The sequence below is a fragment of the Wyeomyia smithii genome, chromosome 2 (assembly GCF_029784165.1).
Source record: "Wyeomyia smithii strain HCP4-BCI-WySm-NY-G18 chromosome 2, ASM2978416v1, whole genome shotgun sequence".
Classification (NCBI taxonomy): Eukaryota; Metazoa; Arthropoda; class Insecta; order Diptera; family Culicidae; genus Wyeomyia; species Wyeomyia smithii.
Window position 1 is genome coordinate 246,728,644 of NC_073695.1, and position 26,214 is coordinate 246,754,857.

The 26,214-nt window shown below is 39.0% G+C and overlaps 1 protein-coding gene across 4 annotated transcripts in view; it reads right to left on the reverse strand.

Annotated features, from left to right (window-relative positions):
* The window catches only part of LOC129722502 (rho guanine nucleotide exchange factor 11), a 114,466-nt gene that overhangs the window by 26,300 nt on the left and 61,952 nt on the right, over window positions 1-26,214 (reverse strand). For all 4 annotated transcript variants that reach the window (XM_055675967.1, XM_055675966.1, XM_055675968.1 and 1 more), the window contains 8 exons: window positions 19,944-20,112; window positions 19,753-19,872; window positions 10,960-11,360; window positions 10,530-10,762; window positions 10,109-10,467; window positions 9,980-10,046; window positions 9,795-9,914; window positions 9,516-9,724 (listed from right to left, as the gene is read on the reverse strand). In XM_055675967.1, coding sequence (XP_055531942.1) covers window positions 9,516-9,724; window positions 9,795-9,914; window positions 9,980-10,046; window positions 10,109-10,467; window positions 10,530-10,762; window positions 10,960-11,360; window positions 19,753-19,872; window positions 19,944-20,112 — 1,678 coding nt within the window. The remainder of the gene's footprint in view (window positions 1-9,515; window positions 9,725-9,794; window positions 9,915-9,979; window positions 10,047-10,108; window positions 10,468-10,529; window positions 10,763-10,959; window positions 11,361-19,752; window positions 19,873-19,943; window positions 20,113-26,214) is intronic.

Here is a 26,214-nt window from a genome sequence, read left to right on the forward strand (position 1 = left end):
TGGGGTAAAACGGCCCTAGAAGGTTTTTTTTCAAAAAACTTTCAAAATCACTAGAATCACTGTAGTTCCTGCTAGACTTAAAAGATTTTACTTAAAATTTGGATTATCACTGTACCTCACCAGAACTACCTACTTTACCAGAAGATACGCAATTTGGGGTAAAACGTTCCTTGAAGATTTTTTTTTTCGAAAAATGCCGTCAAAATCACCAAAACTGCAATAGCTCGGGTTAGACTTGATAAATTTACTGAAATTTTAGATTATAACTCTAGTTAGAACTTAAGGGTAAGATGACAAAAGTGACAAATAGATTTACATGACGAAAAAAAAATATTTTTCTTGGAAAATACTTGGCGAATTTCAGGGTGCTATTTCCTCAACAAAAAACAGTCCAAAACCCGAAGTTAGCATTTTATAAAACAACTAAAGAGCTTTTATTTGATATCAATTCCAGATGCATCATTTGGAAACTGACTAAAAAGGACTGAACTTTTTCACTAGGTTTCAAAAAAAGCATCAAACCCTGTAAAAGACAATATCGATGAGACGGTTGCTGAAAGACTGCAATATTTCGAGTTTTGTTAAAGCAAATGAAGAAAATTATGGTTTGAGTTTCATGTTCATCTTTTTAATTTGATTGTTTTTAAATTTAATTTAAATCTTTTTAATTTGATTATTTTAAACTTAATTGTCATCGGTCTCATTCTTCACTTTTTCCTGAGTGTTGGCCAAAAAAATCATGTTACTCTGGTTGCTGTTGTATCAACAAAAATGAACAATCATTTTGAAAAATCACGACTTCGAACATTAATGCTTAACAATTTTTACTCATGATGTTCTTCAACGTTCATCAAAGCACCATCTTCCTTTACGCTAAGTTTTGCATACATAACTATTGCAGAGAATCGTGCAAATAACGATTTTATTTGCTCCACGGATAAGTAGGTACTCGGTTGGAATTATTTATTTTCGCGACCATCGTGTCGATAGTATCTTTTACCTTGTTTGAAGCTTTTCGTGAAGTCAAGGAAAACTTTAGTCCTTTTTAGTCACTTCCCAAAAGATGCATCTGGATATTATGCCAAATAAAATCTTTGTAGTTGTTTATAAAATGCTCACTTCTGGTTCTGGACCTTTTCTGTAGAGAAAATAGCACCCCGAAAATCGCTAAGTCGAGTCTAACCCGAGGTCTTGCAGTATTGGTGATTTTGACGGCATTTTTCAAAAAAAAAATCTTCAAGGAACGTTTTACCCCAAATTGCCTATCTTCTGATAAAGTAGGTAGCTCTGGTAAGGTACAGTGAAAATCCAAATTTTTAGTAAAATATTTTAAGTCTAGCAGAAACTACAGTGATTTTGACGGTTTTTTGAAAAAAAAAAACTTTCTAGGGCCGTTTTACCCCATTTGGTACACTTGGCTTATACATGACATCAAAGCTCTTGAGTTGCTCTACAAAACGCCATATTCAGATATTTTATCTAGCGATGTTGAAAAGAGTAGGATGACCCTGAAAATTGACAATTTTTTAAAGAAAAATGCGTTTTTTTCGTCAATTTACCTCTTTACCCTATATTGTTACCATGCGTTTTGAAGTACTTTTAGTGTAAAATAATACCACAAATTTTTAGAAAAATCCATTAAGTCTAGCAGGAGTTATTGCACTTTTTAGTATTTGAACGTTTTTGGACATAACATTTTCAAGGGCCGTTTTACCCCACTTTACCTCAAAGAAAAAAATTGAAATTTTGCAAAACTTTCTACCTTGAATAGACAAACAAACGCTGAAAATTTCAGCCCAATCGGAGAACATCAAAACAACGTCCCTCAGAAAGGCGGTTGCGGCTCTCGCGAACTGGCTCTTAAGCAAAAAACAAAAAGTTTTATCAAATTCAAGAAATTTATTTTGCTCTGAACATAGTTGAGGGCCTAGTTTGATACTGTCTATTAGTAGGAAAAGATATTTCAATCGACCATTTTTGATTAGGCTGTAACTTTGCATAGATGTTGCAAAAGATGTCATTTTGTGCTTTTTTTTAAGCCTACGACTCATTTTTGAGAAACTATGTAATGCTAAAAAAAAAAGGTATTGATAATAACAAATATGGACTGCAACCGCCTTACAGACGAGTGTGAGGTGATCGAAAGTTGGAAGCAGCACTTCGACGAGCATCTAAACGGCGATGCAGTAGAGCGCGAGGACGGTATGGCAACTGACCTTGGTGCACGAGCAGAAGACATCAGGATTCCAGCCCCCGAATCCCTGGTGGTGGAGGAGGAGATTGGTCGGCTGAAAAACAATAAAGCTGCTGGAGTGGACCAACTTCCCAGCGAGCTATTGAAATACGGTGGAGAAGCACTGGCTAGAGCCGTGTACTGGGTCATTGTCAAGGTTTGGGAGGAAGAACGATTACCGGAGGAGTGGATGGAGGGTATTGTGTGCCCCATCTATAAAAAGGGCAACAAGCTGGAGTGCTGCGACTATCGGACAATCACTTTGCTGAACGCCGCCTACAAGGTACTCTCCCAAAAACTCTGCCGTCGACTATCACCATTTGCAAAGCAGTTCGTGGGGCACTACCAGGCGTGATTCATGGGTGCCCGCGCCACCACGGATCAGATATTCGCGGTTCGGCAGGTTATGCAGAAATGCCGCGAATATAACGTGCCCACACATCATTTGTTCATCGATTTTGAATCGGCGTACGACACAATCGATTGGGACCAGCTATGGCAAATTATGCACGACTACGGATTTCCGGACAAACTGACGCCGTTGGTCAAAGCGATTATGGATCGAGTGATGTGTGTAGTTCGAGCATCGGGGGCACTCTCGAGCCCCTTCGAAACCCTAAGAGGGGTTCGCCAGAGAAGGCAGAATCACAAAAGGCAGAAGCACGAAAGGCAGAATCATGAAAGGCAGAATCATGAAAGGCAGAATCCTATGACCGTACACACAAGGCAGAATATTTCAAAAGGCGGAAATATGAAGGGAGAATTTCGAAGGGCATTAAAGGCAGAAATACAGTTTTGGCGGGAGGTGCAAATCAAGCCATATTATCAGGTTCGAAATACCAAACTGGTTTGGCTTAGATCCTGAAGACTCTCACGGCGTCGCGGAGAGTAATTTTCCAATGTCAGGTATAGCTTACACTAGTCTCAACGGCTTGTTGGGTACACCCAACGCAAACGGGGAACATTTTATTACTTTTGGGCAATTTTTTATTACTTATTGTGTCTTATGACTGCGCATTATACACAAATAGTAATAACCGAAAAGTAACAAAAATTATGACGGGCACACGCTTGTATAAGTTTCTGCAGGAGAACATACAGCCAAGCACCGCAGTGCATGTGTTAGCAAGACTTCACTCGCTGCATTTGTATTGATGCAACGATCAGATTCATTTTTGCTTCCCTTCATCCACACATAATGAGAATCTCGTCCCCCAGTGTTTACATGAAATGAAAATATGTTATACTGTCTGAACAGAGTTGCCGAAGTTGCGAATATTGTTCTGGATGGGCACGAGTTTTGTATTTTCAAACAGGTGCAAATGAGTTTCCATGAACCAATGAGTATGTGCTGTAAATAGCTTGCAAGAAAGCGAATGTTTTTGTTTTTCTCTAACGCAGTTTACAGATCGTGATGTCATTTAAAGACGCATTTCAAGTCTTTGAAATCATCAACGTTTGCATACTCTATGACGGGGAAAATGCTGCTTGGCAGCTCTTGTCATATTCTTCCTCTACTCCGTATGCATACAACGAGCGAACTAATACACGCTCACCGGATGAATTGGAGATTGAAGAAACTTGTAACATGTGCAACATATGCGACGGTGTGTGATTTTTTTTTAACTTGAGATGGAAAGGGAGCAGTTTATGACAGAAAAAATCTTGCATGTGGTTGCACGACCATTATTAGATGGTCGTACTCCCGTAACACGTGCTAAATATATGACAGTATGTGTTGTTACTTGACTGGGGAAGAATTTTATTGCCTTTTTAGTAATAGGTTTGTTACCTTAAAGGCAATTTTGCGCTATTGCTTCTAAGGTAATAAGGAAAAGTTTTGCGTGTATAGCTGACATAAAACAGTGCATGCGGCGGAAAATCAAAAGGCAGAATCACGAAAGGCAGAATCACGAAAAGCAGAATTACGAAAGGTAGAATATTTCATAAGGCAGAATAACGAATGGCAGAACCAAAAAATGGTCTATTTTCTTTTTAACAACACATACTCGCGGCCTTAGGCCGACTCTATTGTCCAAGTGTATGCTGTCCTTACTCGCTACCGCTCGTTCGGACTTAACTAAGGGAAAGAAAACCTGTTTGAATAATCCTAGAAAACCAGTAGATCAGTTGTTTGTATGCGAGAGGCCGCCGCTTCCGACGGCATGTCGGCGGCTGGCTCGGACCGCGGAAACCACGGCGACTTTGTGCCGCCTCGGTTCCTTGCCCTCGATTATGCGTCTTCGCCGCATGATTTGTTTTATGTTAATTATAGCCAACAAGGCATTAATACTAGTGTAAGTTATACCTAACATCGAAAAATTACTCTCCGCGATGCCGTGACAGTCTATAGGACCTGAGCCAAACCAGTTTGCGCGTTTCGGATCTAATGATTAGGCTTGATTTGCACCTCCCAGCAAAACTGGTCATTGCTCGTGACCAGTTATTATGTCTGGTTACCAAATAATATTAAATAATGAAGGTAGAGTAGCAGCTTTGATACCGTGACCAGGATTCGCATCAATTTGCCATCACGCACTTGACTATCGTGAGTCAGGTTTTGCTACCAGTGATTCTGCCTTTCGTGTGCCCTTCGAAATTCTGCCTTTTGAAATATTCTGCCTTGTGTGTACGGTCATAAAGTTCTGCCTTCCGTGATTCTGCCCTCTGTGGCGAACCCCGATATCGACATTGTGGCTCGGACCTTTGTGAAGATGGCGGATACGTACATCGGACTAAAGGCTGAAGCTAAACGGATTGGACTGGTCATCAATGCATCGAAGACGAAGTACATGAAAGGAAGGGGTTCACGAGAAGTTCTAGTTCGGTTCAAGTTGGTGGTGATGAAATCGAGGTGGTCAACGAGGTCGTGTATCTGGGCTCACTGGTAACTGCCGAAAACGATACCAGCAGAGAAATTCAACGGCGCATTATGGCAGGAAATCGTGCATACTTTGGTCTACGGAGGACGCACCGATCGAGTAGAATTCGTCGCCGCACCAAGTTAACCATCTACAAGACGTTGATCAGACCGGTAGTCCTCTATGGGCATGAGACGTGGACTATGCTTGTGGAGGACCAACGCGCCCTTGCGGTCTTTGAGCGAAAGGTTTTGCGTAGCATCTTCGGTGGACTGCAGATGAAAAACGGAGTGTGGAGAAGGCGAATGAACCACGAACTGCAGGAGCTGCTTGGAGAGCCATCTATTGTCCACACCGCTAAGATAGGCAGATTGCGGTGGGCTGGGCATGTTGTAAGGATGTCAGACGACAGCCTGGTAAAGTCGGTTCTAGAAACCAATCCGTCAGGGACGAGACGGAGAGGTGCACAGCGGGCAAGGTGGATCGATCAGGTGGAAGACGACCTGCGGACCCTACGCAGACTGCAGAACTGGTGAACCGCAGCCATGGACCGAGTGGAATGGAGACGACTCTTACAGCAAAGGCCACACCACGGCTTGGGACTGTTTAGTAAGATAATGATTACAAATATTTTTAAAGAAAAAACGGTTTGTTTGACTGGTGTGATGTTTTTGACAAAGTTGTGGATAATAATAATTTTTTATTTTTCTTTTATGTTCATAACAATAACAAAAGATTAACAGAACAACGAAGGCTGTCCAATCATGGAGAAAAGATATTCCAGAAAAATTAAAAAATAAATAAAACCAGAACGTTTGGTTTGATTGGTATAACGTTTTCAGCAAAGTCGTAGACAGTAATTTTGTCCTTCTAGAAAAAATATACATCGTGAGATAACAAGATTTTTTTAGAAAAAAAGGTAATCAATAATGTAGCAAACTAAACTTATAGAAATAAAAAACGATTCACAACTTCGCCGATGACCGATCAAACAAACCGTTTAGATGCTAAAAATGTTTTATCAGTATTAGACACTTGGCGCAGAAATTTGTCTCGACGTTTGATTTATATCAGCACAAAATTTGGAACATCAAGTTTAGGAATCATTTCCCGCGCTGTTTTACTATTTACAACTTTGCAAGTGCACCAGTTATGGCTGTATCACAAAAGGGCAACGGTTCCAGTAATGGCAATACTCCATAGGCATAGGCCATAACTGTTTCATGCCGGAACATTTTTTAGGTATTCAGGTTTCAGTTTCAGTTTTAAATAAAGTGTTGAAGATCCTGCCCGTCATTCTCCTTGTCTTACAAAATGACAAATGAATATTTTTTAGTTTAGTATCATAATTTTCATAGAAAGATCCGCGTACTATGACAAGATTTCCGGGCATTGCACATGAACAAAAAAGTAAGTCTTGAGAACTTTTTCATTGAAAAATAATTTATATCAATGTATGTGATTTGCATGGCTCAAAAAGAGTTTGCAGGAATTATTCCTTCTTCAAACTTTTGTTCTGTTCAGTTCATAAGCTCCACCTCTTCGATAAAAACATTCAAAAAATAAAATAAAATATCTGATCATGTCAAAATACACGATCATCTTCAATTTGAAGGGAACTCGGTTCTTCAATAAAAACCATGTTTTCAAGAGGTTTTTGGCCTACCGAAGAAAACCACTGTCGAAGACGTTTGATACCCTATTATGATTTTTTTTTGTTGCCGAGGAGGATGGCTGGAATCGGTCAATTGGTTCCGGATATATGGCCAAAACATGTTCTAGTATTATAATGGCCATGATCAAAGCGGTTCTTGTAAACTTTCCATACCTCTAACTGAAGTAGTAGGATGTCACATCAAGTATTTAGGTCATCATAGAACACATGCAGACCTGTCCTGGCGTTCCGGAAACTCCCGGATCATTCATCAAGCGACACTGAAACAAGATTTTCATTGGTGAACAAAAATCCGTTCTCGGTATGGTTCGATTTTTTTGGCAACATTAGGGTAAGATGGGGCAAGATGGGTCAGTGCCTTTTTTGAGCGTGAAATAACTTTTTCTGTGATGACACTAATTTTGCATGATACGTAACGTATTTTCGACTATGTATCACGTGTTCATAGCTCATATTTGCATATTGCTTGTTTTTAATAAATAAAATATTTTTTCGCTAAGTTTCTTACGCGATTCACACTTTTGAACAAACGTGTTCTCTCGTCGTACGCTATATAATTTGAAGTAAACCTTTATTGCAGCAGCAGTTATGCTCATGATGTACTAAATAATATGCTTTTTACCATGAATAAATGTAAAATAATCATGAATATCACAATCGTGAACTAAATTAAAGATTGGGGCAGCATGGGTCACCAAAGACGAGGCAGTATAGTTCGCATCCACAGCTGATTTTTCATAGTTAACGTTCAGTTTTAAGGCTAGATTTGACGCAAATGGTGTTGTCACTCCGGAAAAAACTTTCATTGTTTCAATAACCCGACAGTAGAGAAATTCTTCAAAATGCTGCGGAAAATAATCGTCGAGAGAAATTTAACCCCTTCGGCGGTATAACATGGACGAGATGACCTCATGTTTGTGTTATCTATGAAGAGAAGGCATTTTTCTTGCTAGCCGTAAAAAGTTCATTGTGATTTGATCATAATTTTGTGTTGTTTGAGAAGGTGACCCATCTTACCCCTCCAAATGACCCATCTTGCCCCGCCTTTTTTACAGTGCAAAAAAAAAACAACCTTTTCTAAAAACTCTGCAAAAGCGAACCAACACTCGATTTTTGTTATGTTTTAGCGTTATTCTATAGAATATACATAACATCAATATAATCATCTGAAAAGTAGACCGAAACTTACTTCAGTTACGAGATATTGAAAACCTGGCTTAGGTGACCCATCTTGCCCCACCTTACCCTACAAATTTGGATGTGTTGCCAAAATCCAACTGGGTCTGCAACATTCCTTTAGTTCAAATTTGTGCTTTTACATGCGACTTTCGTTAGATTTTCGTTAAATTTCTCAATAAAGCAAATTTTTTGGGTAGTTTATTGAATGAAATCAAAACCATGTTGAACTAGAAAGGGCAGTTGAAGCTTGTGTTTTGAACAATGATTCAACCGTTCCTGCCATAGATTCCTTATATAGGTCCCAAAAATCCTCAATCTATTGATTAGATCTGCAACTTAGAAAGTCTAGAAGAACTAGCTTTACATAATTAATAAGTTTTGGAAGATAGTTATTAAGTTACCAGAAATCGTTCCAGTTGATAATTTAGGAAGAATTGTTTTCACATTCAATTCAGACACAGTTGTATTCAAATCATTTCGAAACACTTCAACTTTATAATTGAACCGGATTTATGGTTAGACTTCAGAACATTTTTTGTTCTGAACGTCGTGCTAAAATCGACTGAATTCTTCTTTTCATTTTTCATGGCGTAGTGTTTTATGTTATCATACATATGATGACTGGCTAGTTAAGACAGCATCGGACCTCGAGATCAAAAAAAATAAATAAAATAAAACCGTGGCATTAATGATTTTTTTTGCGTGAATAATAGGGTGCCAATGGAAATCGACTTTATAAATTTCGTTTAGCTCAAAAGTTTCGTCTTCCCCAAAAAAGTCCTTATGCAAAATTTCAGCTCAATTGAACTTCGGGAAGTGGCGCCTCAAAGCGACCAAAGTTTCACTTTTTTGACAGATGAAAAAAAAGCATAGTTCATGAAATTGTTGGCATCTAAAAAATTTTCTTGACGTTCATGTCTTTGAAATACATGAAGTGTCGGTATGGTGTTATCTAAAAAAACAGAAAAAATCGACATTTTGCATTTCTAAGTTCATTGGCATAAAAAATACGATACCAAACATTTCATGAATTTACTCGTACTTTTATTTATGAGTTTATTTAAGTTTTGAGATAACACCAGAACTCGACGTTTCATGCATTTCTAAGGCATTAGGCATCAGAAAATATTCGAAATCGACAATATCATCAACTATTACCTGTGCATTTTTTCATCGGTGAAAAAGTGAAGCTTCGGCCGGTTTGAGGCACGTACACGTGTTCCCGAAATCCAATTGAACTGAGATTTTGCATGAGAATTTCTTTCGAGAAGGCGAAACTTTTGAGCCCTGCCGCCAAACGAAATTCGAAGGCCATTTTTTCCCATCCATCCAATTGGCGCTCTATTGAATAGCGACTGTTTAGTGATTAGGCTCAATTTTGTGACTTATTGCAATTCCTAATAATCTCCGGAAACCAGGAAGTGAACGTTCATGAATCACTCGCTCTGCAGCAGTAATTCAAGTAGTTTAATATTCTATAAAGTAATTCTTTTTACATAGCGTATATATTGACCTTTTCGCATATTGTGGAATATATTGTTGAAAAAACTCGGCATGATTTACTCACGTTTTACATTCCGAACTACTTGGTGCCGTCAGTTCCAGCATCTGCGAAACGTTGGTGTTGATGAGGAAGAAGGTATTTTTGTCAACAGCAGATTGCCGCACCAATATCAGGTTGATTTTGGTAATAGGATTGAAGCGGCCTTCGGTAATTTTACTCTCGCTTCCACCGAGACCGGGACTAGAGTGGTACTTCAGCAGGTATTTGTCATCCTGTTCGGTGAAAAATATTAAAATGTTAGTAAGTTTTTTTTTTAATTGACAACAACGTTGTTTATATTACCTGCTTCTGTAGTAAAACCATCATATCCTCGAACAGCAATCCGTGCAGTTGCACTCCCGAGTTCTTTTTCATTGTCAACGGCCCGTCGTGGATTAGTTTACGTATCGTTAGATCTATGTTCTGCAAAAGAATATTGAATATTGATGAATTAGCTACACAATGCAGGTGTTGGTAAAATTGTCTACCTTAAATTCACTAGAAGCGTCCTTGTCTAATCCACTTTTGTCTAATTTCCGTTGAATTGTTATCAATCTGAAAATAAAAACAGGTTTGTAGATTCAGCTGTATCAAATTAATTTACCAGCCGAACTCACTTGTGATTATCTTCCTCTGTGCGAACCGCCTGGTTAACATGGTCCAATATACGCTTGGAGGAATCGAGAGCCTTCTTGATGGCCTGTGCTTCCGCTTCGTTGTCTGGCTGGGAGCGTACGGTAAAATTATACAAGTTATCGAATAATAGCGGATACTTGGTCAGTCGTTGCAGAACCGTCGGTAGCAAATCCTTCAGCTGCAATCGTCGGCAGGCTTTATGCGATTCGGCTTTGATCAGCAGCCGCTGCAGGTGTTCGTCCTTTTTTCGGCGCTCTTTGAGTGCCTCCAGTGCAATCTGCTGTCGCGCGCAAAAGTAGGCGGCATGTTCTTTGAGGTCATCACCCGATTGACCGTCGAACTGAATGAAAAAAGTTATGTTAACGATTTTACTGGTCAACTATTACTACCATTAGTACTAACCATCAAAGCCAACAGATCGCCAATTTCTCGTATAATATTGCAGTGGTCAATCCGTCGTTGCTTTAGATTACTTTCGAATGTTGTGTGCAGCTCTTGCAGTTTCCGTAGTGACGGTGGAAACAGGAGCTGCAGCAAATCAAGTGACAATGCACCGGATTCCTGTAACGGACGCATGAAGATCCCTTCCAGTAACCTAAGCGTTCGCACGTGGTTACGCTCGGTTTGGTAGATTTCTGCGACAAAAAGGATGAATTATTTTTTTGTTTTTTTATGCTTTCTACAATGTATGAACCACCGACTTCAAGCACCGCAAGTCGAAACGAACAACACGTATCGTTTTTTACAATATATATGATATGTTGACTTACAACAACGTTGTAACGGTAAGTGTTGTTTGTTATATAAAAAAAGGACCGAACTAACTACCCACCATTAATCACTTCTTGTCGTTTCTTTTCCACACTGCATAGCGTGGCAAGAATTTCCGCAGGTATGTTAGAACTCCAATCGACTTCCGGCTCTAGGTTACCTTCATCCTCACTATCGACCCATTCGCGGGCCGTTGGCAAGATTATAGTGCCGGAGCTCAAATTAGCTAAATTTCCTGGTCCGCCAGGAGAGCTGAATATACCGGAGCTGTTAGCAGTGGCAGATACGTTAGGACACGGTACCGGAACCCCGGTGGAAACTCCCGGACCAGCCGAAGATCCCACCGGTACGCCACCTACCGCCTCAAGCGACGTCGATCTACTGTCCAGTGCGAGTGGAAGACTAGATGTGGAACTGCTGGAATAGTTGTTGATCAACGATGAGGCTTCATTCTGCTCGTCACTGCAGATAAAAAGTTCAGGAAGTAAAAAAAAAAACAGATTTAGCGAAATTTCAATATCAATCGCTGGATCAAGGGTACCCCTCATTTTCACAACTCATCGCCATCAGCCGAATGGTGAAGCACTAAATTTTGTCAATTTGCAGCCAGTTTTTTCTCACTTTTTTCGGCTTTTACGGCTCAACTAGCTTTTGTTTTCAAAGTTTCTCACGTTCATATCTCTAGAATGTGGGCAGTCGCGGAAAAACACTAAAATGCAGTTGCAATGATTTACTACCCCATAGTGATGAGATATATTGGCATTCGATAGTCAAAAATGTCGAACTAGCGGACGCGGCCTGGTAAAACCATTAAGTTTACGATTTCTTTTACGGTCATAGAACGGGGTTAACGATTGGATTGTGAACTAACGGAATTATATTGCATTTAGAGGTGGGCAGTCATATATAAGAGAAGTTAATTATTGGACAAATTCTCAAACAAATTACCGCACGAAATATGCTGGCACCAGAAATCTGAATTTTAGCAGAACTCAATAATAATCAAATGAATCCTTGAACCATACATCCTTTTAAAAAAGAATAGGTACTTGCATACAATTCCAAAGACTACACCTTGAATTCGTATCGAAATAATTAGTACAGCTGGTTCGACTTGATAATAACCTATGAAGAGCGAGGCCACAATCGAGCAGTCTTTACCAAGTATAGATACAATACTAAAGCGGAGAAAAGCAAAAAAACTCAACACGATCGCTTCATTACTCATGCTCGTGTGCTTGCACGTACAATCTCAAAGTTCTTTATGTTTGTATGTACAAATAACAAATGAAATTGTTTTGGTAAAAAAATGAAATTCGTGTCCTGCTTCAAAACATACTGCGCTGGTGAATACCCTTTCTAATAACTATGCATTTTTCTAATGATAAGAACGCAAAAATGAATGTGAACTGCTGCTCAAAGATTTGTTTTTTCTTCTACATCAACAGAAGACATGGTCAGCTGCTCCAGTTGTTCTAAAAATACTTTGATTCAGTCATTGGCTGTATATTGTATATATCCGCCGACCATCAAGCCGGTGCGGTTGTTGCAGTAGTAATACTGAACCAATGACTCCGTTTGCAAAACTTTCATCCATTGTTAGCGAACTGATAATTCCTGATAGAAACGAACGTCAAGTCATTGTAATCACGTTTCCTTTTACCGCGCGGCGGAGTTCGCCTCAAGCATGAAAACGAATTTGCGGAAAATAAACGACATAAGTTTTGATACACATGTTGTGCACTGAGTTATTTATTTGTATTATATTTAGAATCAAATCATAGGATTTGTAAACTAAACAATAAAACAATGATATTCCAATGTTGTGAAAAAACAAGCAACAAGAAAATTATTCGAATATTTTTTTAAACAATAAATGTACACAACTGATTGATTTTTTGTATGTTCACTGTCGACACAGTCGAGCAACGAAAAGAGAATCCAGGTCGATTACATACATCCACCGCTGTTGCTGCTCTGTCAGTCGATCGACGCCGGGACAAGCAGGGTGTGAACTTCTATTTTCTTTCCGGAGTAGACACCCCAACTGGCTGATAGTGACAGAAAGCGGCTAATAAATGCCAACCGTTTTCCGGAAGAGCAAAGAAACGTCCCTCTTTATCGGAGTTTACTAATAGCCTAATCACGTCGTCGCTCTGTGCCCACCACGATTTACGAAAACTTGGGCTTCTTTTTAATGCGTGTGTTGTTCGTGCTACGTCTTGCCTATAACCATTTTCGCCTGTGAGGATTCATTTAATTATCACCGGAACCGATTACAAGGCGAGTGTATTCTGTATGAAACGGTATGTTCATTCATTAGCGAATACACATGTCACACACGTGTGCACCAATACCAGGTTTCACGTGGATAAATATCATCAATAAAGAAGACTGACCAAAGCAGCTGACTGGCGCCAACCCGCTATTATTTTACGATGAAAGCGAACAAGTTTTTTCTTCTATTCCGAGCGCAAAATAAAATCTTTTTTATTTCTTTGGCAATTTTTTCATACTACTTAACCGAAACTCAACGGTAATGGCTGACAATTTCAGATAATGATGACCGAGTAAAAAGGAAAATTTTGTTTCGAGTTTTCCAGGAAATTTAACGACTCTGATTTTTCTATCTTTTGTTCATAGATCCATAAGCCCTGCCCATTTGTTAGAAAACTTTGCATTCTCAATGAAAAAAGTATTCGATCAATACAGGTCCCGCATTAGCTATTTATGCTGCAAAGAGCCGTTTCAAAAAGAATCACATCTCGGTAAAAAAAATTCATTGATTGTTTTTCAATTTTCCCTGGTATTTCCTGATTCCCATAGAATTCCCTTCTTTCCAGGTTTTCAACACCCTGAATGATAGTCAAAAATTCGAAAAATTGAAAAAACTTCAAGCACCAAACCAACTAGTTCTTTTATTCGATTCAATTAATTATCGTGGAAAATGTCAGTTGTTTTTTTAAAGCAGAACTCGCGAAAGAAAATATGATAAAGAGAAATTGCTAAGAAAAATCAGTAAAAATACTTCAAAAATCTTTGCTCTACGCTTACACAGATGTCATGAAATATCATGAAAGGCAGATGTTCATGATATTCAGATTCTAATCATTTGTAGCTTCGATTTCCCTTTACCAGCAGTTTACACTAATAGAAGATTATAAAAGAATAAAAGCCACTAAGTGTGGGTAAAGGCTTCTGATGAAAATGTTTATATAGGTATACGCGTATTGAAAGAAAAAAGGATTGTCCGATTTTATATGTTGTTTATTATTATTACCTTATATTGCGTTTTATAAAACTCAGAGTAATTTTGCGTTTCAAACGATTGCGTCGCAGGTAACTTTAACTTTAAATAATTAACCGTAATTCTGTTACGTCATTCAGTTTGCCGGATTAGAACATAACTCTAAATAAAAATAAAGACTACTGAAAAAAATTTTTTAAATAACGAATAATATTCCAGTGTCAAGATAAACCTTTTTATTTGATGCAGTGATTGAAAACATTCCGCTCAAATAGCATTCCACTAAACGTTTAAGTATCATGACGCTATTGGCTAATTGTGTCTCAAGTGCTGCTATTGCAATTATCGAGAGATTTTGCGGAAGCCCCTATTTGGGGCACTTACAGCTGATCACCCTATCGAAAATTTGCGTACAACGTAAACAACTTCGCCACCACCAGATAGGCAAATTATTTACCAATAAGACGCAGATTGCACGGGGGGATATTTTACTCTACAGACAAATCCGCATCAACATTCCCTGCGCCGAGCCGAGCCGCGCCTGGCCGAAAAGCATTTGCCATTCAAAAACAGCAGGTTACAATTAGAACTTTCAGCACCTTAATCGATCACTGGAGTTTGCACCGACGAACGGAAAGTATGTTTGCCTGTAATATTCTTCTATTCATCCGTCAAGTTCAGGTTAACACTGGGCAATATCAAAATTTGTTTCGTAGCAGATCCGTTTACTTCTCACCAACCCACCCCTCTCACTTCTCTTGCTATTCGCCAAAAGCGCCCCCGCTCTCTATTGAAATGGCGAACAAATTCACTGAACCACGCGAAAAAGGGCAATAAAAGCCCGCCCGGCCGCCACGTTCCGTCTGTTTGCAAACTGGCCACCGCCTCTGTAAATGCCGGTCAGGCCACCCGAGGAAGCGCTGGGCCAAAAAAGTACACACACGCGCGGATGGATACTAAACGACCAACGATCAAACGTAAACTAACCGGGTCGGGACCATCCGAGACCAGCCAGAGGAGCCGAGTAGAGTTGAGTCGCCAGTTTGCCTGCCTGTCTGCTTGCCAGCCTTTCTGCTGCTAGCATGTGTTGTACCTGTGCTAGGTGTGTAGCCCCTAGATGTATACAGGTGGAACACCATGGCAGCATTGCATGGTTTGTGAAAAGAAAAAAAAAAACCATCCTGGTTTCTCATGAAGTTTGTCTCCGTTATGAACCAGGATGAGAAGTAAAATACTGCATGATAATGTGCCGTTCTGATAGCACCGTGGCTTCGATGTCGTTGCTCTGGTTATACTTCTCGGGCGCCCCCACACCCACAGCGGAGGACACTTTAATAGCGTGATTTGAACTTTTAGCTTTTAGCCAGCGATTGATTTTTAAAATGTGGTCGTAATGATTTGGGGTGTCTGCGACAAGGCATTTAGTATCACGCACTTAATATGCGTAATTGAGTAGTTTATTGACACTCATGAAAAAGAAAATGTGTCACTGTTTGTTATTACAAATTACATTATCATTTTGGAAAGAGATATGCCAGAGCTTCGAAACCCGAAGCATTAACAATACTCAAATATTATTAAACTTTTTGTTAGCACATTTATAGTAGTCCTTTCGATGATTTGCCTCCTCATCTTCGCTTACTCGACCGTTAAATGAAAGTTATTCAGCTTCCCCCTATCGCGATTTTTCCGCTATTTGCAACAATCCTATACAAACTTCCCACAGCCCGCGCCTTATCTTTGGGCCGAACAGTATGGCGATAGTGAACGATAGACTACCTTAATTGGGTCAACATGCCGTGTCTTCCCGTAACATTTCTCTTATTCGCTTCGTCTCATTTAAGTTCCTTTTGCGCAAACTCACAGTTGCGCATGAATTCGAATGCAACGCTAATATTTGCAACGAAATGCTGGTATTTACTATTTATCAACAGTTTTTCATGCCTTCCATGACTTGAACCCACATGAACATGGGTTGAGTGACATTTAAATTCAAACCGTTTGCCGGTGCAATTATAATAGTTTAACCATGTGATTTTATATGCTAATTCAATGTAATCATACAATTGATTGCTGTTAGGTAGCGCCCTTGAACTTCCTCACTTTTAACAATTCCACTGATAGTTTACTGGAAGGATTATGATAGCACTATCAACAACTTACGCCGCACCTGTAAACAGAAGAAATTATTCAACGCCTGTGGAGGGTGCCATTATATTCATAAGGCGCTTATTGATGGTACCAAATAAATGCTTATATTTTACAAACCCATAATGCTTTAGTTTATAAGCATGGTGTTCACAGTTTTGTTGTATTATTTTGAGAATTATTATTTTGAGAATCACGCCGCTCAGTAAGTATGAAAATTATTTCCCTTCATCGACAAAACCGACACAGAATGAGAATATTTTTCGTCAGTTGGCACTAGCGGCAGTTACATCCGTAGCAGAATTGAGTTGAGCCATTGAGTTCAGTGATAGAAGCTTTGATTTTTTCATTCGATCACTTTGGGGATGAGGCATCGAAAATCCTTTTAATTTATTGTCAAAAAACTCTTGAACTAGAATTCAGTGCAAACTATTAGGTTGTGAATACTCAAGTTATGCGAAGCCGACAGCAGCGTGTGTAATTATAAAGTGCGAAAAATGAACGAGAACTAAAAAAGCTGTAATTACACGCAAAAGTTGGATGGTGCGAAACCAGTACATAATTGTGCGTTCTTAGCGCAATTGTTGATGTAATTCGGAACCAGTACAATGATTGCGTGTTGGGCATAACGCAATTAATGCTCTAGCGTTTTTAAAATGTATTTGGCAGCTCCAAACTACTACACCCAAACAGTTTCAACTGGTATCAAGCAGCATTGCAAAGCGAGCGAGAAGCAAAACCTTTCTCCTCCTTTCTGCTTGAGGACGAGACATATGCTACGCTTTTCCAGTCTTTTGCACACACGCTTTCGAGATACGTTTTCTTCTTCATGCATTCCTCTGAATAGCAGCAAGAACGCACCGACAGTATGAGTGAGAGACTAACAACACTGGTATCAAGTATGTACAGCACGGATGTCTCGCTCATTTCGTGAAGCAACGGGATATCGCCTTTTGCGTCGCATAGTCTTGTCGCACATACATGGAAATTCCACAAGCGAGAGAGAAATTTCGCTCGTCGCTTGAGAAAAAAGCGCGTGCAGTCACTAATACACTCGACGTGAGAAATAAAGTGTCGGTGTATGATACATATTCTGATTTCATTTTATGTCAATGTATTCGCAGTACAACTGTTGCCTTATGCGTTTCACACATTTATTGTGCGATTTCTGTGCAACATTTGTGCGAATCGGGAAGACACAATGATTGTACAAGACTTCAACTTTTGCGTGTAGACTTAGCACAAAATTCTTTTGAGCAAATCGATTAGACACTCTGAATGAAAAAAAAAGTTTTTCTAACAAAAACTTTATTGTGTCCTCCTGATAGTACGGCAATGACAAGAGTTAGAGAAAAGTTGTCAAGGGATGACTTCTATGGAATTGTCTAAGCTTTCATTTAAAAGAATATGGAAAAAATCTCGGATTTTTTTCAAAATAAGTTTTTAAGATAGACAATTTAGTTACCTCAAGTTTTTTTGAACAAATCAAAGAGGGCACTCTCAAGGATAAAAAAAAGTTTCGCTAGCAAAACAAAATTCTTTTGAGCAAATCGAATAGACAATCTGAATGAAAAACAAAAACTTTATTGTGTCCGGCAATGACAAGAGTTAGAGAAAAGTTGTCAAGGGATGACTTCTATGGAATTGTCTAAGCTTTCATTTAAAAGAATATGGATAAAACTGAATTGAGATCCAACACTGAAAAAAAAACATCAATTAAAAAAAATCATCATATTAAAAAAATCTCGGATTTTTTTTTAAAATAAGCTCTAAAGATAGACAATTTAGTTACCTCAAGTTTTTTTGAACAAATCAAAGAGGGCACCAGGGGCGACCCGTGGCTGTTGAACCTACCTGTTCAACTAGAAACTCTGAAAATCAGAGTTTGGGGAAGTAACTACAATTTTATCCGCGGATAAAAGCAAGTAATTCCCTTTGTTACTATTTAAAAATAAAACTAAAAAATAAGAAAACAAAAGCATGAATTTGGATTTTAGATTCATTTTTTGCCTGACGTCCCCATGTGCATTGCACAGGTTGCACCTATGGACGAGTCGCCCCTGGAGGGCACTCTCAAGGATAAAAAAAAGTTCGCTAGCAACAACTTTTCATGTTTGACTCGATTTCACGTTTTTTGCCTCTGAGACCTCAACCGTTCAGTAATACTGCAAGTTGGAGAAATGTTTGCAACGATTCTTTTTAGGAAATCGACTGAATTTTCATTTAAAAATATTGAGAAATAAATTTTGAGATCATACACTTAATGTTTTGTTTCATAAACAAAAAGCGGTATTAATAAGAAATAGTACAACTCAGATTTCTTTCGGAATGAGTTTTTTAATAGACAATTTTATTGCCTAAAACTGTTCTGATCACACCAAAGTGAGCACCCTTGAAGAAAAAAAGTTTTTCTAACAAAAACAGCCCCATACATGGTCATTTAGGAGCCATTTGAAAAGTTTTGTTAGAAAAACTTTTTTTCCTTAAGAGTGCCCATTAGTTCTGTAGCCTAGTAGCCTTGATATGTTCAGTAGAGTTTTGGACAACAAAATTGTATACCTAAAAAACTTATTTTGTAAAAAATCTGAGAAGACATTTTTATTTATTATATTTATATTTATTTATTTATTTATTTTTTTTATTCTTGCCCGTAGCAGTTCGCTATTTATGAGGCAGAAGGCTGAGGCCGTTTGCGACCCATCTCGCAAATCATTTCTCGAGAATTTTCGGTTCGGGGATGGAGAAAATTTCTTAGCAAAAATGAGATATCAAATAAAGTTTATTAATACAAGGTAACAAAAAAGCGTTTAAAATTACATTATCAATTCGCACGAAAAACGAATTGAAAAAAAAACACAAAAAAAACAGAACATATTAGAGTTTACACCAGAAATTCGCGATTTCGAAATTGTTGCAAATGTTTGCAGAAGAGGAGAAAACACACTGTACACACTTTAACAAAGACTGTGATACAGAGTTAATGTTACACTTTCCTCATCAATAAGTTTAAGCTACATACTGAAGGTGAGTTTGTTTCAGTTGACAAACACAGAAATAAAAACAGATTCAGTTGATCATATGTCATAAGCGAAGTTTAACATTTAAGCGAACGAAAACAGAGAGGGAACAATGAACGACAAACGCGTAAAACGGGTGTGTTATTATTTATTGTTATCTCAGGGCATTAACCTTCCATATAAGAGAGTTTTTGAGGGTGACAATAATGAACACAGAAGTAGTAAGTTTGAATCCCATCCACAGACAAATGTAAAACCTTGTTTGTAGGGGAAACCACTCCCATTCACAAAACTAGATAATTTGCAAAAAAAAAAAAAAAAACATTTCGCGGTTCTCTACTATGACGATAAACACTCATCGTTCAATTGATGGCTGTTACAACATTAAATTGAGTTGAGAAAATAGGGTTGAAATATGTAAAAAAAAGAATCATCTACTTACGTCGTTTTTGTCAGACTCGGATCTGACGTTTTTCGGCGGGTGTTTCGGGTTTTCTTCTGGGATCGCTCCTTGTACGATTCGGACCGATTGACAGACACCGGAGCCGATTTGGATTTGACACTGAAACGGGAGTAAATGAAAACAGGTCATTAGAGTTCTGCTAGCACTCAGAGCTTCATGATGGTTCTCACCTATCCCTAAACTGATCATTGTCGACACTCTGCGCGAAGGTGTCCGGATCAGCCGCGGAATTGCTCAGATAATCCGAATAGGAACTAACGTTGCCCAGGTAACTGCTGTTGTTGAAGTCCTGCCTTCGGTCCGACGGCTGCCGAGCCAACGAAATGCTGGAGGGTCGATCTTTTGGGAAAACAAAAGATGGGTTAGTTTTGGAATTAAAAAAAACATTCGATTTATTCCTATGATAATTGGCGTACATTTTGCACTTTCCAACATATATTCGAGAAAAATCAGAAAAAAATAAGTTTATTTTAAAAATTTAAAAGAATGCAGCCGCCTGCAACTTTATTTCGTAAATTATATGCGTCATTGCAAAGCTGCTGTTTTGAGAAAGTCAGATCCACCCACCGCTATTGCGTTGAAGCAAGACTGTTTTACTCTTGTTCTGAAAATACCAATCGAACGCAATTACGCATGGTGAGAAATTTGCTGACACACTTGTGTGCACCAGAGTATAGGTAGCTATCGATCTTTTTTTTTAAACTATGTACTCTTTTTAAACACCGGTTTATAGGAAATTTTATTTTCAGAAACAAAAAAGTATAAACTTTTGGATTTCTTTAACATAGTTATACAGGCTAATTTTCGATTGGTTTACCATTAGCATTCAGTTCCGTCCAAGATAGAGTATCTTCCTCCGGTTTAACGTAATTGTTGCTGTCTACGTTATCCGCTAGGGGCGCTTCACCAGCAGCCGCTCGCGCATCTAGCGCCGCCTGAGAAGAAATCGATGCCCGCTTCTGTTGGTGTAGCGTCTGGTAAAGATTTTTGCGAGACTTGGTCTTCGCTAATTTGTGTTTTTTATGTCCGGGGATGTTGCTCGAGCTGGTCGCGAATTGAGAGCGAGAATTGTTTATCTGGTTTTGTTGTTGTTGTTAGTGGCACAAGCGGCCATAGTTGCCCAAGTCACGAACAGATGTTATTTGATCGCAGTAATGGACCATGTTGTTGGCATAACGAATGGGTGGGACGATTGTTTACAGCCGCCCCAGTGGTACCATTGTTATTCAAAAAAAAAAAAAAAACAGCAACCGAAGGGAGAAAAAAGAAAAACGATGACAATAGAAAATGTGAAAATCAGAATGGGAAAAATTGCTCTCGCGCGAACGATTTTCTTACAGATTTGCTGGAAACCAGAGGATACAATCCATTGACCGAAGATTCACCGTTTGGAATCACCCTGTTTAAGATCGCCACCGGAACGTGTTTATGATTCAATTTGTTCTTAATTAAGGTGTTGATGTTAAGATTTGTGTTAGATTTGGAGTTTTTTATCGTGGCGGCACTGGTAGTAGTCTTAGTATCATGTATCGGTAATGTTGGTCCTTTCTTGCCGCCATCTAGTCTGGTTTTGGACGAGCTCTTTTTGTAGGTCCTCGGAGGTCTCACCACCTTTGGCCAGGTATGGCTATTCTTTTCCGCCGAATCTGCTGGTACTGACTCACTGCTACCAGCCACATCAGCTACCGCGAAGGCAGCGCTTTTATCAGGTACGTCACTGGAAACTGCACTTTTTTCAGCGCTTTTATCTTCACTTTTATTCTTCCTGCGCATACGCTTCTTCAGCGTCGAAACACTGAAACGATCATCGGGGAAACTTCCCGCACGGAACCACATTTTCTAAGAGAAGGACACTACTGTGCAGCATATCACTGCATAAATAAATAGAAAAGTAAAACTTTTGATTCTCGTAAAACTAAAACTCACAACTGAAACTAGAAGGTGCACATAATCCTAACGAGTAACATTGCACAGACTTCTACACAGCGACTCATGGACGGGAAGGTTGTCCGTACCGTAGTTATCGTTGTCAACGAAAGTGACAAGTATGAGAGATGTTTTATTTTCACCCGCAATTGCTCTGAACCAGACCTGTAGGAACGTCTATTATTCACCCACATTAGTTTACCTGCTCGGGTTTGCTGAGTTGAAAACAATTTCAGAAGTTCTCGACGGCGGTAAAAAATAAAACAGCTTTATATGAGTTGGGATCAATTCTACTAGTAGCCTCGTCAGTAAAATTGGACACTAGGGACCCCCGTAGTTTATTTTTGAACTCCAGCCTTTGGAAAGGATTTAGACTATTTCTAAAAGTAGCATTTGTTTGTTTCTCTCCATTTCTCTTCAGGGCTATGACTATTAATTTCTAACCGGAAAATGACCAAGGTTACAGAAAGTTTTTGATGCTCCATATATTGGGATCCTACTGCGATGAGGATGAATAACCGAACGCTCAATGCCACATATTTGCTCGAATTTGCTTCCTTCCAAAATGACCTAAATGAAATTATTTTACTAGTAAAGGATAAACACAGTCTGCCCGAACCAAAAAAAGGTGAAAAACGTAAAAATAAACCGCAGTGTTTGCGAGTCAGCTTACAGGGCCGTTTCTGGCTTCAATGCAGAGCGCGAGAAACGGTAAAAAAAAAGTTGCCAGCGCACACAAAAAAGATGAATTAATAATAAACAAAGTCAAACCTACTTGAAAGGTAAATAAATGCGGCCCGTGTGTGGCCAGCCAGGCCAGCGGTCGACTTGCCAGTGAGGTATTATGTTTAGGTGTTTCATACATCGCCATCGACAGAAGATGAGCGCAGTGAAAAATGACAAGAAATACCGCACAGTGGCAGAACCAAATGATTAATTCGCGAATGGTTTGCAAATTCGACAATCACCGGTTGGTTTAATAAAGTAAATAATTACACATCCTTTTTCTATTTAATCCGTGTTTACTTGGATATCTTTTCTTTAGCAAAAATTTGTAACTATAGTCGCAGTACTCCTAACCCTAATCCAAAATGATCTCCTGTACAAAATTAGGATAAAAAAGTTTACGCTAACGCTCCTAACGAAGTCACCTTTTGCTTCAGCGGTTAAGGATGATTATAGTACGACAATGCTTGCCAAACAATCAGCTGTTATAAAACATTTCATATATGTCAGTTCATCTGCAAGAGTCGTTCAGAGAAAATAATTTGCGATGAACAATGGTAATTTCGGAAACTAATATAGAATGGGAATGGCAATACAATTTGTTTTTGCTGTAGTTTACCACACAAATGTAAAATGGCTTTTATGACATCTGTTGAATTTAAAACAGAACTATTCTCTATGAATAAATTTGCCAGGTTTGAGGGCATATTTGAAGCTTTATTGAAAAATTGCGACATATGGCAAAAATGACATGTCACGATCGTATGAAGATTTTATTTTTTTTTCGTTTTTAGTCATTTTTTTAACATATCATCGTCTCTTTAAATTTCATGTGGCTTGGTATTAAAAAGTTTTCAATAATTCTGAAATCTGAACGAAAAAGTCTAATAAAAGTTTTTTTGTTGTAAGCATTATTACTGTTTACAGATTACAAATTTTGTTGATTGCATCATAGGCCATAAGTTCTCTCATACATCACACAACCGTAACCAAAAGCAGCAAAGTGTGTAAACATGTACAAACAGTACAAAACTTGCAGACTGGTTATTGGCTGGTGACTGAAGCATTTCGACGTGTCGTGGAAGAATTCACAACAATATCAGTGCTTGGATGAAACTGTGAGCACATACAATCTGCTCCGTTCAAGGCGAATGCCATCTTGCATGACAGCAAACATGCTGTTTAAACAAGAAATCTATGACGCACCTCCATCGGGCAACGCTTGCAAATGGAGAAGCGGCATTCTTTGTCGCTTGATGGAAATGTGAATGGACATTGCCGGTCAAATGTTACGGCAGTTGTCATTTCAACCACATAATCGGAGCACTTAAGTAAACAGGTCTAGAATAACGACTGTAGATAAGTTAAACACGCCCCAATCGGAAGGTAGATTTCATTCCTGCGGTGCGATAAGAGTTAATCGGCTAGGCAAGAGTAATTATATAGGTATTGTTTCATTCCCGGAGCAATTGTGAGCAGTACTTGGAATTAATAAAAGATGATCTAATGGTTAGCCGCCAATGGAAAAACACACAGACAACACTTTGCTGCCTAAAACTTTTTTGATATCCGTTGAAGAATTTTCAAACGTTCGCGGTTATCCACTCGAGGCAGATCACTTGGCCTCAACCATCACCAACCAAATCAAACACGCTTCGTGACGGCATCGCAGAATCTTTTGTCATCTGCATATTTTTCACATTTGGTATATTTTGTTCCGGCTGACCACTCGCGAGATTAGCTTCTTCACCGATACTTCTTTCATCTTGTTCGCAGTGTTTCGGCTGAAAATAAACATTTTCTTCCACTCGGTGAGGACATATTTTCGAATGCTTTCACATACACAGCTACTTCTTCCTCTCGGTTTCATTCATGAACGGTGGATACAGTGACCAGCATACGATGATGACAATTATTCCTTTTCATTATTTTGATAATGTATTCTGTGTAGAAATTGAGGGAACCATCTCCCACCCATGCCTGCTGTTTAAATAGATAGGTGATAGTGGAGTATCAGTGGCACGCTGCGCAAAACGGAGTTATTAATTTTAATTGCAGCACAACTACACAAACAAAACAGCTGGCGCCCTGCATGGCTGCGGTTTATAGCGGACACGGTCATAATTCTAGAACATATTCCTCCTCCCCCACCAATCTTCACGCACAACTTTCCACAGTCACCACTTTATTGCTACCTTAAGAAAAACTGTGACAAATCGGGTTTGACACTATTCAAATTTGTTTCATTTTAAACCATTACTTATGCACTTGTTTTTGCCATCTACTGCACACACAACACAAACAAACATGTGGAGTCCCGAAATCGCGACACGTAACGTTCAATCCTGGGAAATTTTGTGATGTGATTTCGCAGAGACAGGAACCTGCGGTCGAACGCAAACGGTTTCAATGGGATTAGTTAATGTGCCTCTGCGCGATTCTCGCGAAACATTCAAACTGCGCGAGCATGTGTACTGCAAGAAAAACCTAGCGGACAGAAACACTCACTCGGTTATGGGATTGAAACAGAGAGAACGGTTAGCCGCGCGCCGGCGTCACGGTTTGCAAGACCTTGTGCCTTGAAGTGTCTCTCACACAGCTGACCGAATGAGCGTAGTATAGTGCGGCGGAAGAACAGTGTTAATAAATACTTTTTTTAAATCAATAAAATTTAAAAAAGAATTTATTCATTGTACTGTTTAGTGTAGCCAAAAAGAAAAGAATAATTAAAAAAAAGGTTGAGTTCGAAAGCTGATTTTAATATAGTTCCAAAAAAGAAAAACAAAAAATAATGGAATGCCACGCATAAAGCGTGGTGTCTCAACACTTTCCCCCGGTAGTGTTCGTTTCCCGCAGCACTTGTCGTATTGTACAGCTCTCAGAGATGGTTCACGGAACAAGTATAAAGCAAGCGATTGTCAAAAAGATGCTAGCAACGTGTGCAATTTTGAATCCAGCGAGCGACGGTAAGCTATCAACGGTAAGCTATCAACGGTTTGTTAATTTGACATTCGACGGTCAGTAACGCTATTATAGGATGTTGTTTTTAATCTGGGCGAAATATATATAAAAATTTTCTTGCGAATGATGAAGCAATTTAAATTAAAACTTTGGATTTAGCTGGAAATATTAACCCGTAGCTATCACAGTTTTTATCAACCTGACTTGCACATATGAGTGTTTTTGTTGATGAGCGTTGTTGAAAGTTTTGCGTTTGAGCGGTGTTAAAAAAAAAGCTGCAAGACATCATTTGACTGTCGTTGGATACCGTTTCGTGACCTCTTTCTTTTTATCAAATACAGCTTATTTTTAAAAGATGATTAGAGAAAGCTATATGGGATAAATATCTTCTGTGAGCTATAGTTTTGGGCCATTCTTACATCTGCGATTACACTGGTCTACACAGATGAGGCCCTAAGGGGAACATTCAAATAATACATAACGCGCTCAGGGATGGGGGGGTATTCAGCGGAGCGTTAAATTGCGTGTGGATAACATGTAAAATTCCGCGTTATGTAATATTTGAATGGTTCCAAAGCTCAAACTGGAAAAAATGAAAGATTATAGCTTCTTAACCATTGCTGTGAATTTTAGTGCCCCTAGCCACCAGAATTTTTTCAGAGACTTCAATGAACTTCCTCGTAAACATAACGTTGAAGCGGCGAACCCGACGAGCGAATACTATGCGAACTAATTAGGTGATGTCTTCACACCCAAAAAGTTTCAACCAATTCGGAGAGGGGGCTGCCATTCCTTGAGACGATTTGGGATGAAATCCGTCTTAAAAAT